Source organism: Bos mutus, chromosome 3 (genome assembly GCF_027580195.1).
Source record: "Bos mutus isolate GX-2022 chromosome 3, NWIPB_WYAK_1.1, whole genome shotgun sequence".
NCBI classification, from domain to species: Eukaryota; Metazoa; Chordata; class Mammalia; order Artiodactyla; family Bovidae; genus Bos; species Bos mutus.
The window spans coordinates 12084323-12100126 of record NC_091619.1 but is presented as its reverse complement, the minus strand read 5'-3'; the positions used below and the strand labels follow the sequence as shown (position 1 = coordinate 12100126).

General features: G+C 40.0%; 1 protein-coding gene across 3 annotated transcripts in view; it reads left to right on the top strand.

Moving 5' to 3' along the window:
• The window catches only part of MPC2 (mitochondrial pyruvate carrier 2), a 30603-nt gene extending 24976 nt beyond the window's left edge, over nt 1-5627 (top strand). For all 3 annotated transcript variants that reach the window (XM_005896966.3, XM_070366907.1, XM_005896965.3), the window contains 3 exons: nt 2235-2319; nt 3285-3396; nt 5412-5627. In XM_005896966.3, coding sequence (XP_005897028.1) covers nt 2235-2319; nt 3285-3396; nt 5412-5448 — 234 coding nt within the window. In that variant the 3' untranslated portion in view covers nt 5449-5627. The remainder of the gene's footprint in view (nt 1-2234; nt 2320-3284; nt 3397-5411) is intronic.
• Nucleotides 5628-15804: the final 10177 nt, after the last annotated feature.

Here is a 15804-nt window from a genome sequence, read left to right as displayed (position 1 = left end):
ACAGGAAAGGGTACAGAGACTATTATTCCCTTACCTCTGTTCCTCTAAAAATGTAAACTACTGTTTGTCGTTGCTAACAGTAATATTTTCCAGACACTATGCTAAATATCTCTAAATCATATTATCTCATTTAATCATATATCACTCTTGCAAGGGTAGCCATTAATACTCTCATTCTATACGTGAAGAATATAAGCCAGGTGTTATGGGGAATTCCATGGCTGTCCAGGGGCTGGGATTCAGCACTTCCACTGCAGGGTGCCCAAATTCAATCCCTTGTCAGGGACCTAAGATCGAATAAACGGCATGGCCAAAAAAGAGAGAGTATTATGTAACTTGACCAGAGTCATCAAGCTAGTAAATGACAGAGATAAGTAAATTCACAATAAGATTTTCTAGATAATTTACATGAGATTACAGTGGTATAGAAAATAAGGATTTTTAGAAATTCAGGAAAGGAAACTAATATAGTATTACAAACCAACTACACTTCAACTTCAGAAGAAGACTAAAAGGTGTAACATCCAAATGCAGTGTATTCTCCTGACGTAACCACTCTAAGACAAGAAAAAAAATTTTTTAAGACATTTTGGGGCAGTTTTAACTGGGTCAAAATTTGACTGTGAACTGTATATTAGACAACAGTGTCTTGTCTATGTGAAATTTTGTGATTAGATTATAGATATTTAAGAAAATGGGAAGATAGTCTTGTTCTTAGCAAATATACACTAAAATACTAGAGAGTCAAAGGGCATGATATCTACAACGTCTTTGTAAATGGATCAGAAAATATGTACATACGTATTAAGAGAGAAGATGATTTCAAGAGAGAAAAAGAACTGTGGGAGAGGGCACTCAGGACCTTTGTGAGAGAGAATGATTACTAACATGTCCTAGAAAAATGAAATGTATACGCTGAGCATAAACAAAATCATGGCTGCTACCTTCTTCCAAAAGACAATGCTAGAATATAGCCTCTATCATCATAAATCTGCTTGAAAAGCCACAGTGTAGTAATACATGGACCGCGTAGAATAATGGTAGAAACCAGTCCCCTTCTTCCCCTATACAAGGGCAGTGTTCCACCCTGCCAAAGTGGAACAAATAATGAGAGAAAATGTATATTAGGACCTGGAAGAAGAATGTAAGAGTGATGATTTGGAGCTATTTGAGAAGAAAATCACATGACTATGGATGGAAATTATGAAGAAAAGTAGTGTTAGTCATGATATACCTCTATTTCCACTTCTGTATTTAACCATTTGCCACTCTTTGAGCCAGAATCACTGCTTTCTTGAACCACTGACTTTATTAAATAAAAATCATTTTAATTTGGTTTAAATTTGTGTATAAATTCCCAAGTATGCATGTGTTCTATTTAGGAGGAAAAAACCTTTTTTATTTTAAGTGTTTCATGCATCTTTTAGGAATTCAATAAAACCTGAAAATGAATGTATGTATTTATTTATTGTTGGCTTTCCTGGGTCTTCGCTGCTGCACACAGGCTTCCTCTAGTTGCAGTGAGCAGTGGCTTCTCTTGCTGCCCAGCACCACCTCTAGAGCACTCAGGCTTCAGTAGTTGCAGCAGGCGGGCTCAGCAGATGCTGAACTCGGACTCTAGAACACCCCAGGCTTCAATAGTTGTGGCTCCAGGCTTAGCTGCCCCTTGGCAGGTGGGCTCTTCCCAGACCAGGGATCCAGCTCATGTCCTCCGCATTGGCATGCGTATTCCTAACCTCTGGACCCCAAGGGAAGTCCTGAAAATGAATTTCTTAAGACCATATTTTATAATGACATGTTTAGAATTTGATTTAAAATACTTAAAGAAAAAAGGAGAAAGGGAGGAGGAAAGGTAAATATGGCAGAATCTCAATAATTGTTGACTGGGTGATGGGTATATAGGGGTTCATTGTCCTAGTATCTCTTTATTTTATGTAGGAGTGAATTTTTCATCAATAAAAATCATTCTATTATGTATTCTAATCTGTGTGGTAGAGTAGCATAACTAATATTCTTTTAGGACTCATTACTAAACTTTCTGACTGATGCTGGTGGTGGAGTATGAGTAGAATTATTCTATAAAAGACAGTATTAAAAATATGCCAGAGAAGAAATGACCATGTATACTTTGACATTAAGGACAAATTATCTAACCAAGAAATTTAAAGTATAACAGCTTTCTGATACTTCCACTTCTAAGAAAGAGTAACATTGAAAAAAATGTTCATTTCCAGGGGCTGGTGTGTGCTGGATTGGCTGACATGGCCAGACCTGCAGAAAAACTCAGCACGGCTCAGTCTGCTGTTTTGATGGCTACAGGTAAATTAAATGAATATCTTCCATATAGGACATTCAATAATTAGTTTTACATCAATTTACTTGATTGTTTAACATTTGAAATACATACACGCACACTCACACACAAAGAAACTAATGGTATTACCTTTAAGCAGTTATTAGACTATAGCCGAAGAAGGCAGAAGAAGGGTTATAAAAATTTTTCTTTGATGTAATAACTGAGTGTTTTGTGTAACCTGAATTATACCAACTTCATTAAATCTCAGATTATAACCTTTTTTCCCTACTTTATGCTGTTGTTGTTGTTTTTCAGTCGCTAAGTTGTGTCTGACTCTTTGCGACCCCATGGACTGAAGCACACCAAGCTACCCTGTTTCACTACTCCCCGAGTTTGCTCAAACTCATGTCTATTGAGTTGGTGATGCCATCCAACCATCTCATCCTCTGTTGCCCCATTCTCCTCCTGCTCTCAATCTTTCCCAGCATTAGGATCTTTTCCAGTGAGTCAGGTCTATAACCATAGTACTGAAACTTCAGATTTAGCATCAGTCCTTCCAATGAATATTCTGGGTTGATTTCCTTTAGGATTGACTGGTTTGATCTTCTTGCTGTCCAAGGGACTCTCAAGAGTCTTCTCCAAAAAAAAAGGAGTCTTCTCCAGCACCACAATTTGAAAACATCAGTTCTTCAGCACTCAGCTTTCTTTATGGTCCAACCCTCATATCCATACCTGACTACTGGAAAAACCATACCTTTGACTATTGTTGGCAAAGGGATGTCTCTACTTTTTAATATCCTCGCTAGGTTTGTCATAGCTTTTACTCCAAGGAACAAGCATCTATTAATTTCATGCCTGCAGTCACCATCTGTAGTGATTTTGGAGCCCAAGAAAATAAAATCATAGTCTATTTTACTCTAATATTAAATGTTTAGATAAGATTGCAGCAATACCTATGCTGTTTTTTAAAAATATTTTATTTCAACAGGCTTTATTTGGTCAAGATACTCACTTGTAATTATTCCAAAAAACTGGAGTCTATTTGCTGTTAATTTCTTTGTTGGGACAGCAGGAGCCTCTCAGCTCTTTCGTATTTGGAGGTAAGCTCACCATGTTTTTGTTGTCGTTTAGTCATTCAGTCGTGTCTGACTCTTTGTGACCCCATGAACTGTAGCCCACCAGGCTCTTCTGTCCATGGGATTTCCCAGGCAAGAATACTGGAGTGGGTTGCCATTTCCTTATCCAGGGAAACTTCCCCACCCAGAGATCAAACCCTCATCTCCTATATTGCAGGCAGATTCTTTACCACCAAGCCACCTGGGAAGCCCTTGAAACTGTTTATTCAGTAATTAATATTATTTGTCAGTGACTAGCTAACACTCTGGAATGAGCTTAGATGAAGACTCTGGCTTTGTTTAAACCATAGGACCTTCCTAAATTACAAAAAAATGTTATGAATAACAGCTTTCTTTGGCTAAAAAAATTGAATGATCTCAATAAAAAATTAGAAAACATTGAGCTATATAATATACCTTCTTTTCAGAAAGCATTCTATTCTGTAGTGTATGCTGCTGCTGCTGCTGCTAAGTCACTTCAGTTGTGTCCGACTCTGTGCGACCCCATAGACGGCAGCCCACTAGGCTCCTCTGTCCCTGGGATTCTCTAGGCAGGAATACTGGAGTGGGTTGCCATTTCCTTCTCCAATGCATGCAAGTGAAAAGTGAAAGTGAAGTCGCTCAGTCGTGCCCAACTCTTAGCAACTCCATGGACTGCAGCCTACCAGGCTCCTCCATCCATGGGATTTTCCACGCAAGAGTACTGGAGTGGGGTGCCATTGCCTTCTCTGTCTGTAGTGTATAGTGCATTTAATTTAATTCATCTGTACCATACCTAGCTTTACTTGCAGCTTAATTAATAATCTAGCACATAACAGATATGAATACTCACTCATTCTATAAATGCCTGATAACCATTTTTAGGTCTTAACTTATATCAATATAAACTTCAGTTTGTACAGTGATTTTATTCACAGAGTACTTTTCTCATACACCATCTTATTTTAACCTGATATTAACTCATGATAGTAAAGCTATGAGAACACTAAGTGCCACATTCAGAAATATAATTTCTAATATCAGAAATTCAGATACAATTTAACGAAAAGATGTTTAGCCTTACAATTAAAATAGCAGATTGAGAGATGTAGTTAGAAATAAAAATGTTGGACTCTCTGGAACACTCAGGAAAATATGGTTGAATATTTGAAATCAGGACCTTTTGAGAAATATGGGAGGTAAGATAGGCTTCATAGAATAGCTGCCTTTTTGTGCTTGTTCAGTTTTCCACTCTGCTTTCAGCTGAGAAGATTAGTAAATGAAGCCCAGGGTGTTGTAAAACAGAAAGACTCTGTAGCTTTGTGGTTAATTCTTCTTTGAATTAATGAGAATTGAGAATTAATGAGAACTGAAGAAATTGTCCTTAGTTTCAACAAACTTAAATGTTACACCTCCTAACCCAGTAGCCAGCCTGTGTCACAGAATTATATTGTTAGTGACTAGACAGGCCCATTGCCAACTGATTTTATTCTCAGGGAAGATGCTTTGTGAGTATAAAATTAAAAACTCTAGGTGACTACGTTTTGGTAAATTTTATACATATGTTCACATTTGTCATACTCTCATATAGTTCAAGAATGAAAATATTCTTAAATTAATACTTTCGTACAACAAACTGTAAGTCAATTAAGACTTTTTGACAGCTTCAAGCCAGATTCGAATAAAGTCCTTAGGTTATTCTCCTTCCTGCATATTTCTACCTACAAGCCCCTGGGAAGATTGTGTTTACAACTCTATAGCCTCTTGACTAGTGAAAAAGAAGAGATGGAATATGATTCTCATTCCCTTCTTATTATAAATATTATCTAGGGTCGTCCCTGGTGGTCCAGTGGTTAAGATTCCACATTTCCACTGCAGGGAGCATGGATTCTATCCCTGGTCAGGGAATTAAGATCCCACATGCTATGCAGTGCAACCAAAAAAAAGAAAAAAAAATTTTAGTTAAGAAATGAATGTGTTTATTGTGATTCATGATTTTTTTCTTTTTGTTTTCTTTATAGATATAACCAAGAACTAAAAGCTAAAGCAAACAAATAAGAGTTCCTGGTCACCCTGGCAATGTAGATGTGGACATAACCACCGGGACCTAGTTTGATTTATTATTCGGTTGTTGATGAGGTGATACTAACTGTGCTAATGTTTGTAAGGCATACAATGTAATTGGGAGATAGTATTGATACTTGATTCAACTGAAAAATAAAGCAAACTTTTAATAATATTGTCTCTTTACATAAGACTTAAGGAACTTACTTGTGGATATTAGTAGCATTTTTTCTACTATTTGTCCATAATAAATCATATTGCTCATACATACCATGGGCCTCCTGCTGTTCTAGTCAACCAAAGTGTGTGCATAGAAGAGCACACGTATTGCAGTGAGTCAAAAGATAGTTGGAAGGTTTAATAGATTGTATAGCGAAGGATGATGAGGTAGCTAATGGTGAAAGGAAATAGAGCTAAAGAGAGTAAGAAATGGGTCATGGAATATCCAGCAACATGACCTCAAACTGTCTTAACATAAGAAAAGAAGAACATATTTTTTTGTGTATTTGTTGCAGGAAGGGTGACCCATGGGGGCTCTTGTCTAACGCTCAGAAATGAATTGTTCAAGGAGACACGTATTGACAAAGCAAGAGATTTTATTAAGCAAGGGGCACTTAGGTGAAGAGCAGGAGGACTCTGCTGCATGACTCACAGTCTCAGGTTTTATGGTGATGGGATTAGTTACCAGATTGTCTCTGGCCAATCATTCTGACTCAGGGTCCTTCCTGGTGGCTCAGCCATTGCTCAGCCAAAATGGACTTCAATGAGGAGGATTCTGGAAGGTCAGTAAGACAGGTGGCATCTCCTTTTGACCTTTCCTGAATTCTTCTGGTTGTGGTCACTTGTTGGTTCTGCATTCTTTACCTGGACCACCTGTCAAAAAATAATTCATGCAAATGGTTGCTACAGTGCCTAGCCAGGGCAGGCAGTTTCAGTGTTTTCCCTAACATATTGTGTGAAATTCTTTTACAGCTACAGAGTAAAAATGGATTTATAAATTTTTGAAATACGTTCAATAACCAATGTGATGTGGCAGAAAAGCTCTGCAGTCAGGCAGACCTGAATATGAATCCTAGCTCTGTGACATAATCTCTGACTTTGGGCAAGTTAAAGTGTCCTGCCAAGTGCCTGGGACATAAGTCAGTTTTCTGTAAATGTGACCTTTGTCCCATTATGAAGGTTCATATTTGATTCAAAAACCCATTTGTAGTACTGAGCTTTCTTTTGAAAATCCTAGGAAAACCAGTCCTGTTAGAACTGTAGTGAGAGGAACGAACAAAGCCAGTTATTTCTAAATTGGTAGAAGCAAGTGACAAAGAGCTTTTTGTATAATAATATACTATAAACAAAACTTGGCAATTAACAACTGAAAATTTTATCTTTTCTCCTTTCAGCATTCTATATACTTGAAGAGGAAGGATTAAAAATTTTGACACAAGCAAAAGGTCCTGAAGGGTCAAATTATTACTGCTTCCTCTGTTCAAGCCACCCTGTTAAATTTGTTTGGCATAGGATGTGCACGCGTGTGCACGTGTTTTCTAGGGTTAAGCATTGAGCATAAAATTTACTATGAAAATTGGCCTAGATACAAAAAGTTTATTAAAATGCATGTATTGAATTGGTATTTCACTTCCTTTCATTAAAACCTGCTCTTTCCTATATGGGTTCTCTAACACCCAATTGTCAGTCAAATTTATTGTAGTATTTAGAAGCAATCACTTACTCTTCGTTCTCAAAAATTCTGACAGACTTCATCATGCTGCTTTTCTACCCAAAAACTTTAATCCATTCCATTATTGAATCTTCAGTTCAGTCATTCAGTAGCGTCCAACTCTTTGTGACCACATGGACTACAGCACATCAGGCTTCCCTATCCATCACCACTCCCAGAGCTTGTGCAAACTCATGTCCATTGAGTCGGTGATGCCATCCAACCATCTCATCCTCTATCGTCCAATTCTCCTGCCTTCGATCTTTCCCAGCATGAGTGTCTTTTCTGAGTCAATTCTTCACATCAGGTAGCTAAAGTATTAGAGCTTCAGCTTCAGCATCTGTCCTTCCAATGAATATTCAGGACTAATTTCCCTTAGGATGGACTGGTTTGAGCTCCTTGCAGTCCAAGGGACTCTAGAGAGTCTTCTCCAACACCACAGTTCAAAAGCATCAATTCTTCAGCACTCAGCTTTCTTTATAGTCCAACTCTCACATCCATACATGACCACTGGAAAAACCATAGCTTTGACTATATTAGTCAGCAAACTAATGTCTCTGCTTTTTAATATGCTGTCTGGGTTGGTCATAGCTTTTCTTCCAAGGAGCAAGCATCTTTTAACTTCATGCCTGCTGTCTCCATCCCCAGTGATTTTCAAGCCGAAGAAAAAAAGAGTCTGTCACTATTTCCACTGTTGCCTCATCTATTTGCCATGAAGTGATAGGACTGGATGCCATGATCTTCATTTTTTGAATGTTGAGTTTTAACCCAGCTCTTCCACTCTCCTCTTTCACTTTCATCAAGAGGCTCTTTAATTTCTCTTCACTTTCTTAAATAAGGGTGGTGTCTTCTGCATATCTGAAGTTGTTGACATTTCTCCTGGCAATCTTGATTCCAACTTGTGTTTCATCCAGGTACAGTATTTCTCATGATGTACTCTGCATTTAAGTTAAATAAACAGGGTGACAATCTACGGCCTTGATGCACTCCTTTCCCAATTTGGAACCAGACTGTTGTTCTATGTCTGGTTCTAACTGTTACCTCTTGACCTGCATACAGATTTCTCAGGAGGCAGGGAAGTTGATCTGCTATTCCCATCTCTTAGACAGTTTACCACTTGTGATCGACCCAAAGGCTTTAGCATAGTCAATAAAGCAGAAGTAGATGTTTTTCTGGAATTCTCAGGCTTTTTCTTTGATCCACCAGATATTGGCAACTTGATCTCGGGTTCCTCTGCCTTTCCTATATCCAGCTTGAACATCAAGAAGTTCTCAGTTCACATAATGTTGAAGCTTGGCTTGGAGAATTTTCAGTATTACTTTGCTAGCATGTGAAATGAGTGCAATTGTGCAGTAGTTTGATCATTCTTTGGCATTTCCTTTCATTGGGGTTGGAATGAGAACTGAGTCCAACCAGTCCTGTGGCCACTGCAGAGTTTTCCAAATTTGCTGGCATATTGGGTGCTGCACTTTCACAGCATCATCTTCTAGGATTTGAAATAGCTCAACTGGAATTCCATTACCTCCCCTAGCTATGTTTGTAGTGATGCCTCCTAAGGCCCACTTGACTTCACACTCCAGGATGTCTGGCTCTAGGTGAGTAATCACACCATCATGAATATCTGGATCATCAGAATTTTTTTTTGTATAGATCTTTTGTGTATTCTTGCCACCTCCTCTTAATATCTTCTGCTTCTGTTAGGTTCCATACCATTTCAGTCCTCTATTGTGTCCATCTTTGCATGAAATGTTCGCTTAGTATCTGTAATTTTCTTGAAGGGATCTCTAGTCTTTCCCATTCTATTGTTTTCCTCTGTTTCTTTACAGTGATCACTTAGGAAGGCTTTCTTATCTCTCCTTGCTGTTCTTTGGATCTCTGCATTCAGGTGGATGTATCTTTCCTTTTCCCTATTACTTTCACTTTTCTTCTTTCCTCAGCTATTTGTACGGCCTCCTCAAACAACTATTTTGCCTTTTTGAACTTCTGTTTCTTGAGAATGATTTTGATCACCATGACCTTTACAATGTCATGAACCCCCATCCATAATTCTTCAGGCACTCTGTCTATCAGATCTAATCCTTTGAATCTTTATTTGTCACTTCCACTTTATAATCATCAGGGATTTGATTTACCTCATACTTGAATGATCGAGTGGTTTTCTATACTTTGTTCAATTTAAGTCTGAATATTACAATAAGGAGTTTATGATCTTAGCCACACTCAGCTCCCAGTCTTGTTTTTGCTGACTGTATAGCACTCCATCTTTGGCTGCAAAGAACAGAATCAATCTGATTTCAGTATTGACCATCTGGTGATGTGCATAGGTAGTCTTCTCTTGTGTTATTGGAAGAGGCTGTTTGTTATGACCAGAGTATTCTCTTGGCAAAACTCTATTAGCCTTTGCCCTGCTTCATTTTTCATTCCAGTCTCCTGTGATGAAAAGAACATTTTTGGGGGCTTTAGTTCTAGAAGGTCTTCTAGGTCTTCATAGAACCATTCAACTTCAGCTTCTTCAGTGTTTCTGGTTGGGGCATAGACTTGGATTACTGTGATATTGAATGGTTTGCCTTGGAAACGAGATTTGCACCCAAGTATTGCATTTAATGCTCTTTTGTTGACTATGAGGGGTACACCACTTCTTCTAAGGGATTCTTACCCACGGTAGTAGATATAATGGTCATTGAATTAAATTTGCCCATTCTGATCCATTTTAGTTCACTAATACCTAAAATGTCAGTCTTCACTCTAGCCATCTCCTGTTTGACCACTTCCAATTTACCTTGATTCATGGACTTAACATTCCAGGTTCCTATGCAATATTGCTCTTTACAGCATCGGACCTGCTTCTATCACCAGTCACATCCACAACTGGGCATTTTTTTCGCTTTGGCGCCATCTCTTCATTCTTTTGGAGTTTTTTCTCCACTCTTCTCCAGTAGCATATTAGGCATCTACCAACCTCGGGAGTTCATCTTTCAATGTCATATCTTTTTTCTATTTTCACATTATCCATCGGGTTCTCAAGGTTCTCAATTTCTGAAGTGGTTTGCTGTTCCCTTCTCCAGTGGACCATGTTTTGTCAAAATCTCCACCATGAACCATCTGTCTTGGGTGGCCCTACCAGGCATGGCCCGTAGTTTCATTGAGTTAGACAAATCTGTGATCCATATGTTCATTTTGGTTAGTTTTCTGTGATTTTCATTTTGATTCTGTCTGCACTCTGATAGATAAGCATAAGAGGCTTATGGAAGCTTCCCGATGGCAGGGACTGGCTGTGGGTAAATCTGGGTCTTGTTCTGATGGGCAGGACCTGCTTAGTAAATCTTTAATCCAAATTTCTGTTGATGAGCCAGGCTTTGTTCCCTGCCTGTTGTTTGGCCTGAGGCCAAACTATCGTAGGGGTAGTTCAGTTAAGTCCTGTCTGACTCTTTTCGAACCCATGGACCATAGCATGCCAGGCTTCCCTGTCCATCACCAACGCCCAGAGCTTACTCAACCTCATGTCCATCGAGTTGGTGATGCCATCCAACCATCTCATCTTCAGTCATCCCCATCTCCTCCCACCTTCAATCTTTCCCAGAATCAGGGTCTTTTCAAATGAGTCAGCTCTTCACATCAGGTGGCTAAAGTATGGAAATTTCAGCTTCATCATCAGGCCTTCCAATGAATATTCAGTACTGATTTCCTTTAGCATTGACTGGTTGGATCTCGCAGTCCAAGGGACTCTCAAGAGTTTTCTCCAACACCACTGTTCAAAAGCATCAGTTCTTCAGCATTCAGCTTTCTTTATAGTCCAACTCTCACATCTGTACATGACTACTGGAAAACCATAGCTTTGATTATATGGACCTTTGTTGGCAAAGTAATGTGTCAGCTTTTTAATATGCTGTCTAGCTTGGTCATAACTTTTCTTCTAAGGAGCAAGCATCTTTTAATTTCATGGCTGCAGTCACAATCTGCAGTGATTTTCAAGCCACAAAAAATAAATTTGGTTACTGTTTCCTTTATTTCCCCATCTATTTGCCATGAAGTGATGAGACAGGATGCCATTGTCTTAGTTTTCTGAATGTTGAGTTTTAAGCCAACTTTTTCACTCTCATTCTCTTTCATCAAGAGGCTCTTTAGTTCTTCTTCCCTTTCTGCCAAAAAGATGGCATCATCTGCCTATCTGAGGTTATTGATATTTCCCCCAGCAATCTTGATTCCAAATTGTGCTTCATCCAACCTGGCATTTTGCATGATGTACTCTGCATAGAAGTTAAATAAGCAAGGTGACAATATGCAGCCTTGATATACACTCCTTTCCTGATTTGTAACCAGTCTGTTGTTCCATGTCCCATTCTAACTGTTGCTTCTTGACCTGCATACAGATATCTCAGGAGGCAGGTCAGGAGGCAGTCCCATCTCTTGAAGAATTTTCCAGTTTGTTCATATGCACACAGTCAAAGCCTTTGGCATAGTCAATAAAACAGAAATAGATGTTTTTTCTGGAACTCTCTTGCTTGTTTGATGATCCAGCAGATATTGGCAACTTGATCTCTGGTTCCTCTGCCTTTTCTGTATCCAGCTTGAACATCAGGAAGTTCAAGATTCACATACTGTTGAAGCCTGTCATGGAGAATTTTGAGCATTACTTTGCTAGCCTGTGAGATGAATGCAATTGTGCAGAAGTCTGAACATTCTTTGGCATTGCCTTTCTTTGGGATTGGAAAGAAAACACATTTTCCAGTCCTGTGGCCACTGCTGAGTTTTCCAAATTTGCTGACATATGGAGTGCAGCACTGTCACAGCATCATCTTTTAGGATTTGAAATAGCTCAACTGGAATTCCATTACCTCCACTAACTTTGTCCATAGTGATGCCTCCTAAGGCCCACATGACTTCACATTCCAGGATGTCTGGCTCTAAGTGAGTGATCTCACCATTGTGGTTATCTGGGTCATTAATATCTTTTTTGTATGGTTCTTCTGTGTATTCTTGCCACCTCTTCTTAATATCTTCTGCTTCTGTTAGATCCATACCATTTCTGTCCTTTGTTTTACCCATCTTTGCATGAAATGTTCCCTTGGTATCTCTTAATTTTCTTGTGGCATAAGATGGCAGAGTAGAAGGACATGTGCTCATCTTATCCTGCATGAACTCTAAAACTTCAACTCGCTGCTGAACAACCATCAACTGGAGAATGTTGGATCCCACCAAAAAAAGATACTCCATGTCCAAAGGCAAAGGATAAGCCCCAGCAAGATGGTAGGAAGGGCAAAATCACTCTTAGAATCAAACCACTTGCCCACCACAGATGCTCAGAGGGCTTAAAGAAAACTTGTGTGCACCAGGACAAAAAGACCACACAGAAACTTAGCCAGAATTGTGTTTGAGTGTCTCCTGCCAAGGTACAGGTCAGCAGTGGCCTGCTGCAGGGGCAGGGGCTCTGGGTGCAACTGACCTGGGTATGGCATAAGCCCTCTTGGAGGAGGTCGCCATTACTCCCAACTTACACATGACTGGAGAAACAGACTCTTGGAGGGCACAAACAGAACCTTGTGAGCACCAGGACCTAGGAGAAAGGAGCAGTGACCCCACAAGAGGTTGACCCAGTCTTGTCCATGAGTTTTCAGGAGTCTCCAGCTGAGGCATGGGATGATGGTAGCCTACTGCAGGATTGGGGACACTGAGAGTAGCAGTGCATGCATGGCACCTTTTGAAGGAGGTCTCCATTATCTTCATTACCTCCACCATAACTTAGCCTGAGGTCAAACAACAGGAAGGGAACACAGCCCTGCCCATCAAAAGAAAATTGGATTAAAGATTTATTGAGCATGACCCTGCCCATCAGAACAAGACCCAGTTTCCCCCTCAGTCAGTCTCTCTCATCAGAAAGCTTCCATAAGCCTCTTATCCTTCTCCATCAGAGGGCGGACAGACTGAAAAACACAATCACAGAAAATTAACCAATTTGATTACATGGACCATCAGTTCAGTTCAGTCGTTCAGTCGTGTCCGACTCTTTGCGACCCCATGAATCGCAGCACGCCAGGCCTCCCTGTCCATCATCAACTCCCGGAGTTCACTCAGACTCATGTCCATCGAGTCAGTGATGCCATCCAGCCATCTCATCCTCTGTCATCCCCTTCTCCTCCTGCCCCCAATCCCTCCCAGCATCAGAGTCTTTTCCAATGAGTCAGCTCTTTGCATGAGGTGGCCAAAGTACTGGAGTTTCAGCTTTAGCATCATTCCTTCCAAAGAAATCCCAGGGCTGATCTCCTTCAGAATGGACTGGTTGGATCTCCTTGCAGTCCAAGGGACTCTCAAGAGTCTTCTCCAACACCATGGTTCAAAAACACCAATTCTTCAGTGCTCAGCCTTCTTCACAGTCCAACTCTCACATCCATACATGACCACAGGAAAAACCATAGCCTTGACTAGATGGACCTTTGTTGGCAAAGTAATGTCTCTGCTTTTCAATATGCTATCTAGGTTGGTCATAACTTTCCTTCCAAGGAGTAAGTGTCTGTTAATTTCATGGCTGCAGTCACCATCTGGAGTGATTTTGGAGCCCCAAAAAATAAAGTCTGACACTGTTTCCACTTTTTTCCCATCTATTTCCCATGAAATGATGGGACTGGATGCCATGATCTTCGTTTTCTGAATGTTGAGCTTTAAGGCAACTGTTTCACTCTCCACTTTCACTTTCATCAAGAGGCTTTTTAGTTCCTCTTCACTTTCTGCCATAAGGGTGGTGTCATCTGCATATCTGAGGTTATTGATATTTCTCCCGGCAATCTTGATCCCAGCTTGTGTTTCTTCCAGTCCAGCGTTTCTCATGATGTACTCTGCATAGAAGTTAAATAAGCAGGGTGACAATATACAGCCTTGATGTACTCCTTTTCCTATTTGGAACCAGTCTGTTGTTCCATGTCCAGTTCTAACTGTTGCTTCCTGACCTGCATACAGATTTCTCAAGAGGCAGATCAGGTGATCTGGTATTCCCATCTCTTTCAAAATTTTCCACAGTAACTCAATGAAACTATGAGCCATGCTGTGTAGGGCCACCTAAGATGGATGGGTCATGGTGGAGAGGTCTGACAAAATGTGGTCCACTGGAGAAGGGAATGGCAAACCACTTCAGTATTCTTGCCTTGTGAACCCCATGAACAGCATGAAAAGGCAAAAAGATAGGACATTGAAAGATGAACTCCCCAGGTTGGTAGGTGCCCAATATGCTACTGGAGATAAGTGGAGAAATAACTCCAGAAAGAATGAAAAGATAGAGCCAAAGTGAAAACAACACCCAGTTGTGGATGTTACTGGTGATGGAAGTAAACTCCAATGCTGTAAAGAGCAATATTGCATAGGAACCTGGAACGTTAGATCCATGAATCAAGGCAAATTGAAAGTGGTCAAACAGGAGATGGCAAGAGTGAACATCAACATTCTAGGAATCAGCGAACTAAAATGGACTGGAATAGGTGAATCTAACTCAGATGACCATTTTATCTACTACTGTGGGCAAGAATCCCTTAGAAGAAATGGAATAGCCATCATAGTAAACAAAAGAGTCCAGAAGCAGTGCTTAAATGCAATCTCAAAAGTGACAGAATGATCTCTGTTCATTTCCAAGGCAAACCATTCAATATCACAGTAATCCAAGTCTGTGCCCCAACCAGTAATGCTGAAGAAGCTGAAGTTGAACAGTTCTAAGAAGACCTACAAGGCCTTCTAGAACTAACACCCAAAAAAGATATCCTTTTCATTATAGGGGACTGGAATGCAAAAGTAGGAAGTCAAGAGATACCTGGAGTAACAGGCAAGTTTGGCATTGGAGTACAAAATGAAGCAGGGCAAAGGCTAACAGAGTTTGGCCAAGAGAATGTACCTGTCATAGCAAACACCCTCTTCCAACAACACAAGAGACGACTCTACACATAGACATCACCAGATGGTCAATACTGAAACAGATTGATTATATTCTTTGCAGCCAAAGATGGAGAAGCTCTATACAGTCAGCAAAAACAGACCGGGAGCTGACTATGACTTAGATCGTGAACTCCTTATTGCCAAATTCAGACTTAAACTGAAGAAAACCACTAGACCATTCAGGTATGACTTGAATCAAATCCCTTATGATTATACAGTGGAGGTGACAAATAGATTCAAGGGATTAGATCTGATAGAGTGTCTGAAGAAGTATGGACATAGGTTCATGATATTGCACAAGAGGTAGTGATCAAAACCATCCCCAAGAAAAAGAAATGCAAAAAGGCAAAATGGTTGTCTGAGGAGGCTATACAAATAGCTGAGAAAAGAAGAGAAGCTAAAGGCAAAGGATAAAAGGAAAAATATACCCATTTGAATGCAGAGTTCCAAAGAATAGCAAGGAGAGAAAAGAAAACCTTCCTGAGTGGTCAATGCAAAGAAATAGAGGAAAATAACGGAATGGGAAAGACTAGAGATCTCTTCAAGAAAATTAGAGATACCAAGGGAACATTTCATGCAAAGATGGTAGGTGTAATGGTGCTTCAAAAGGACTTATGCCAGCACTGTTTTATTCCATACCTCTGACCCCGCAGCAGGCCACTGTCAACCCACGCATCCACCAGAGATTCTTGGACACCCACAGGCAAGTCTGGCTCAGTCTCTTG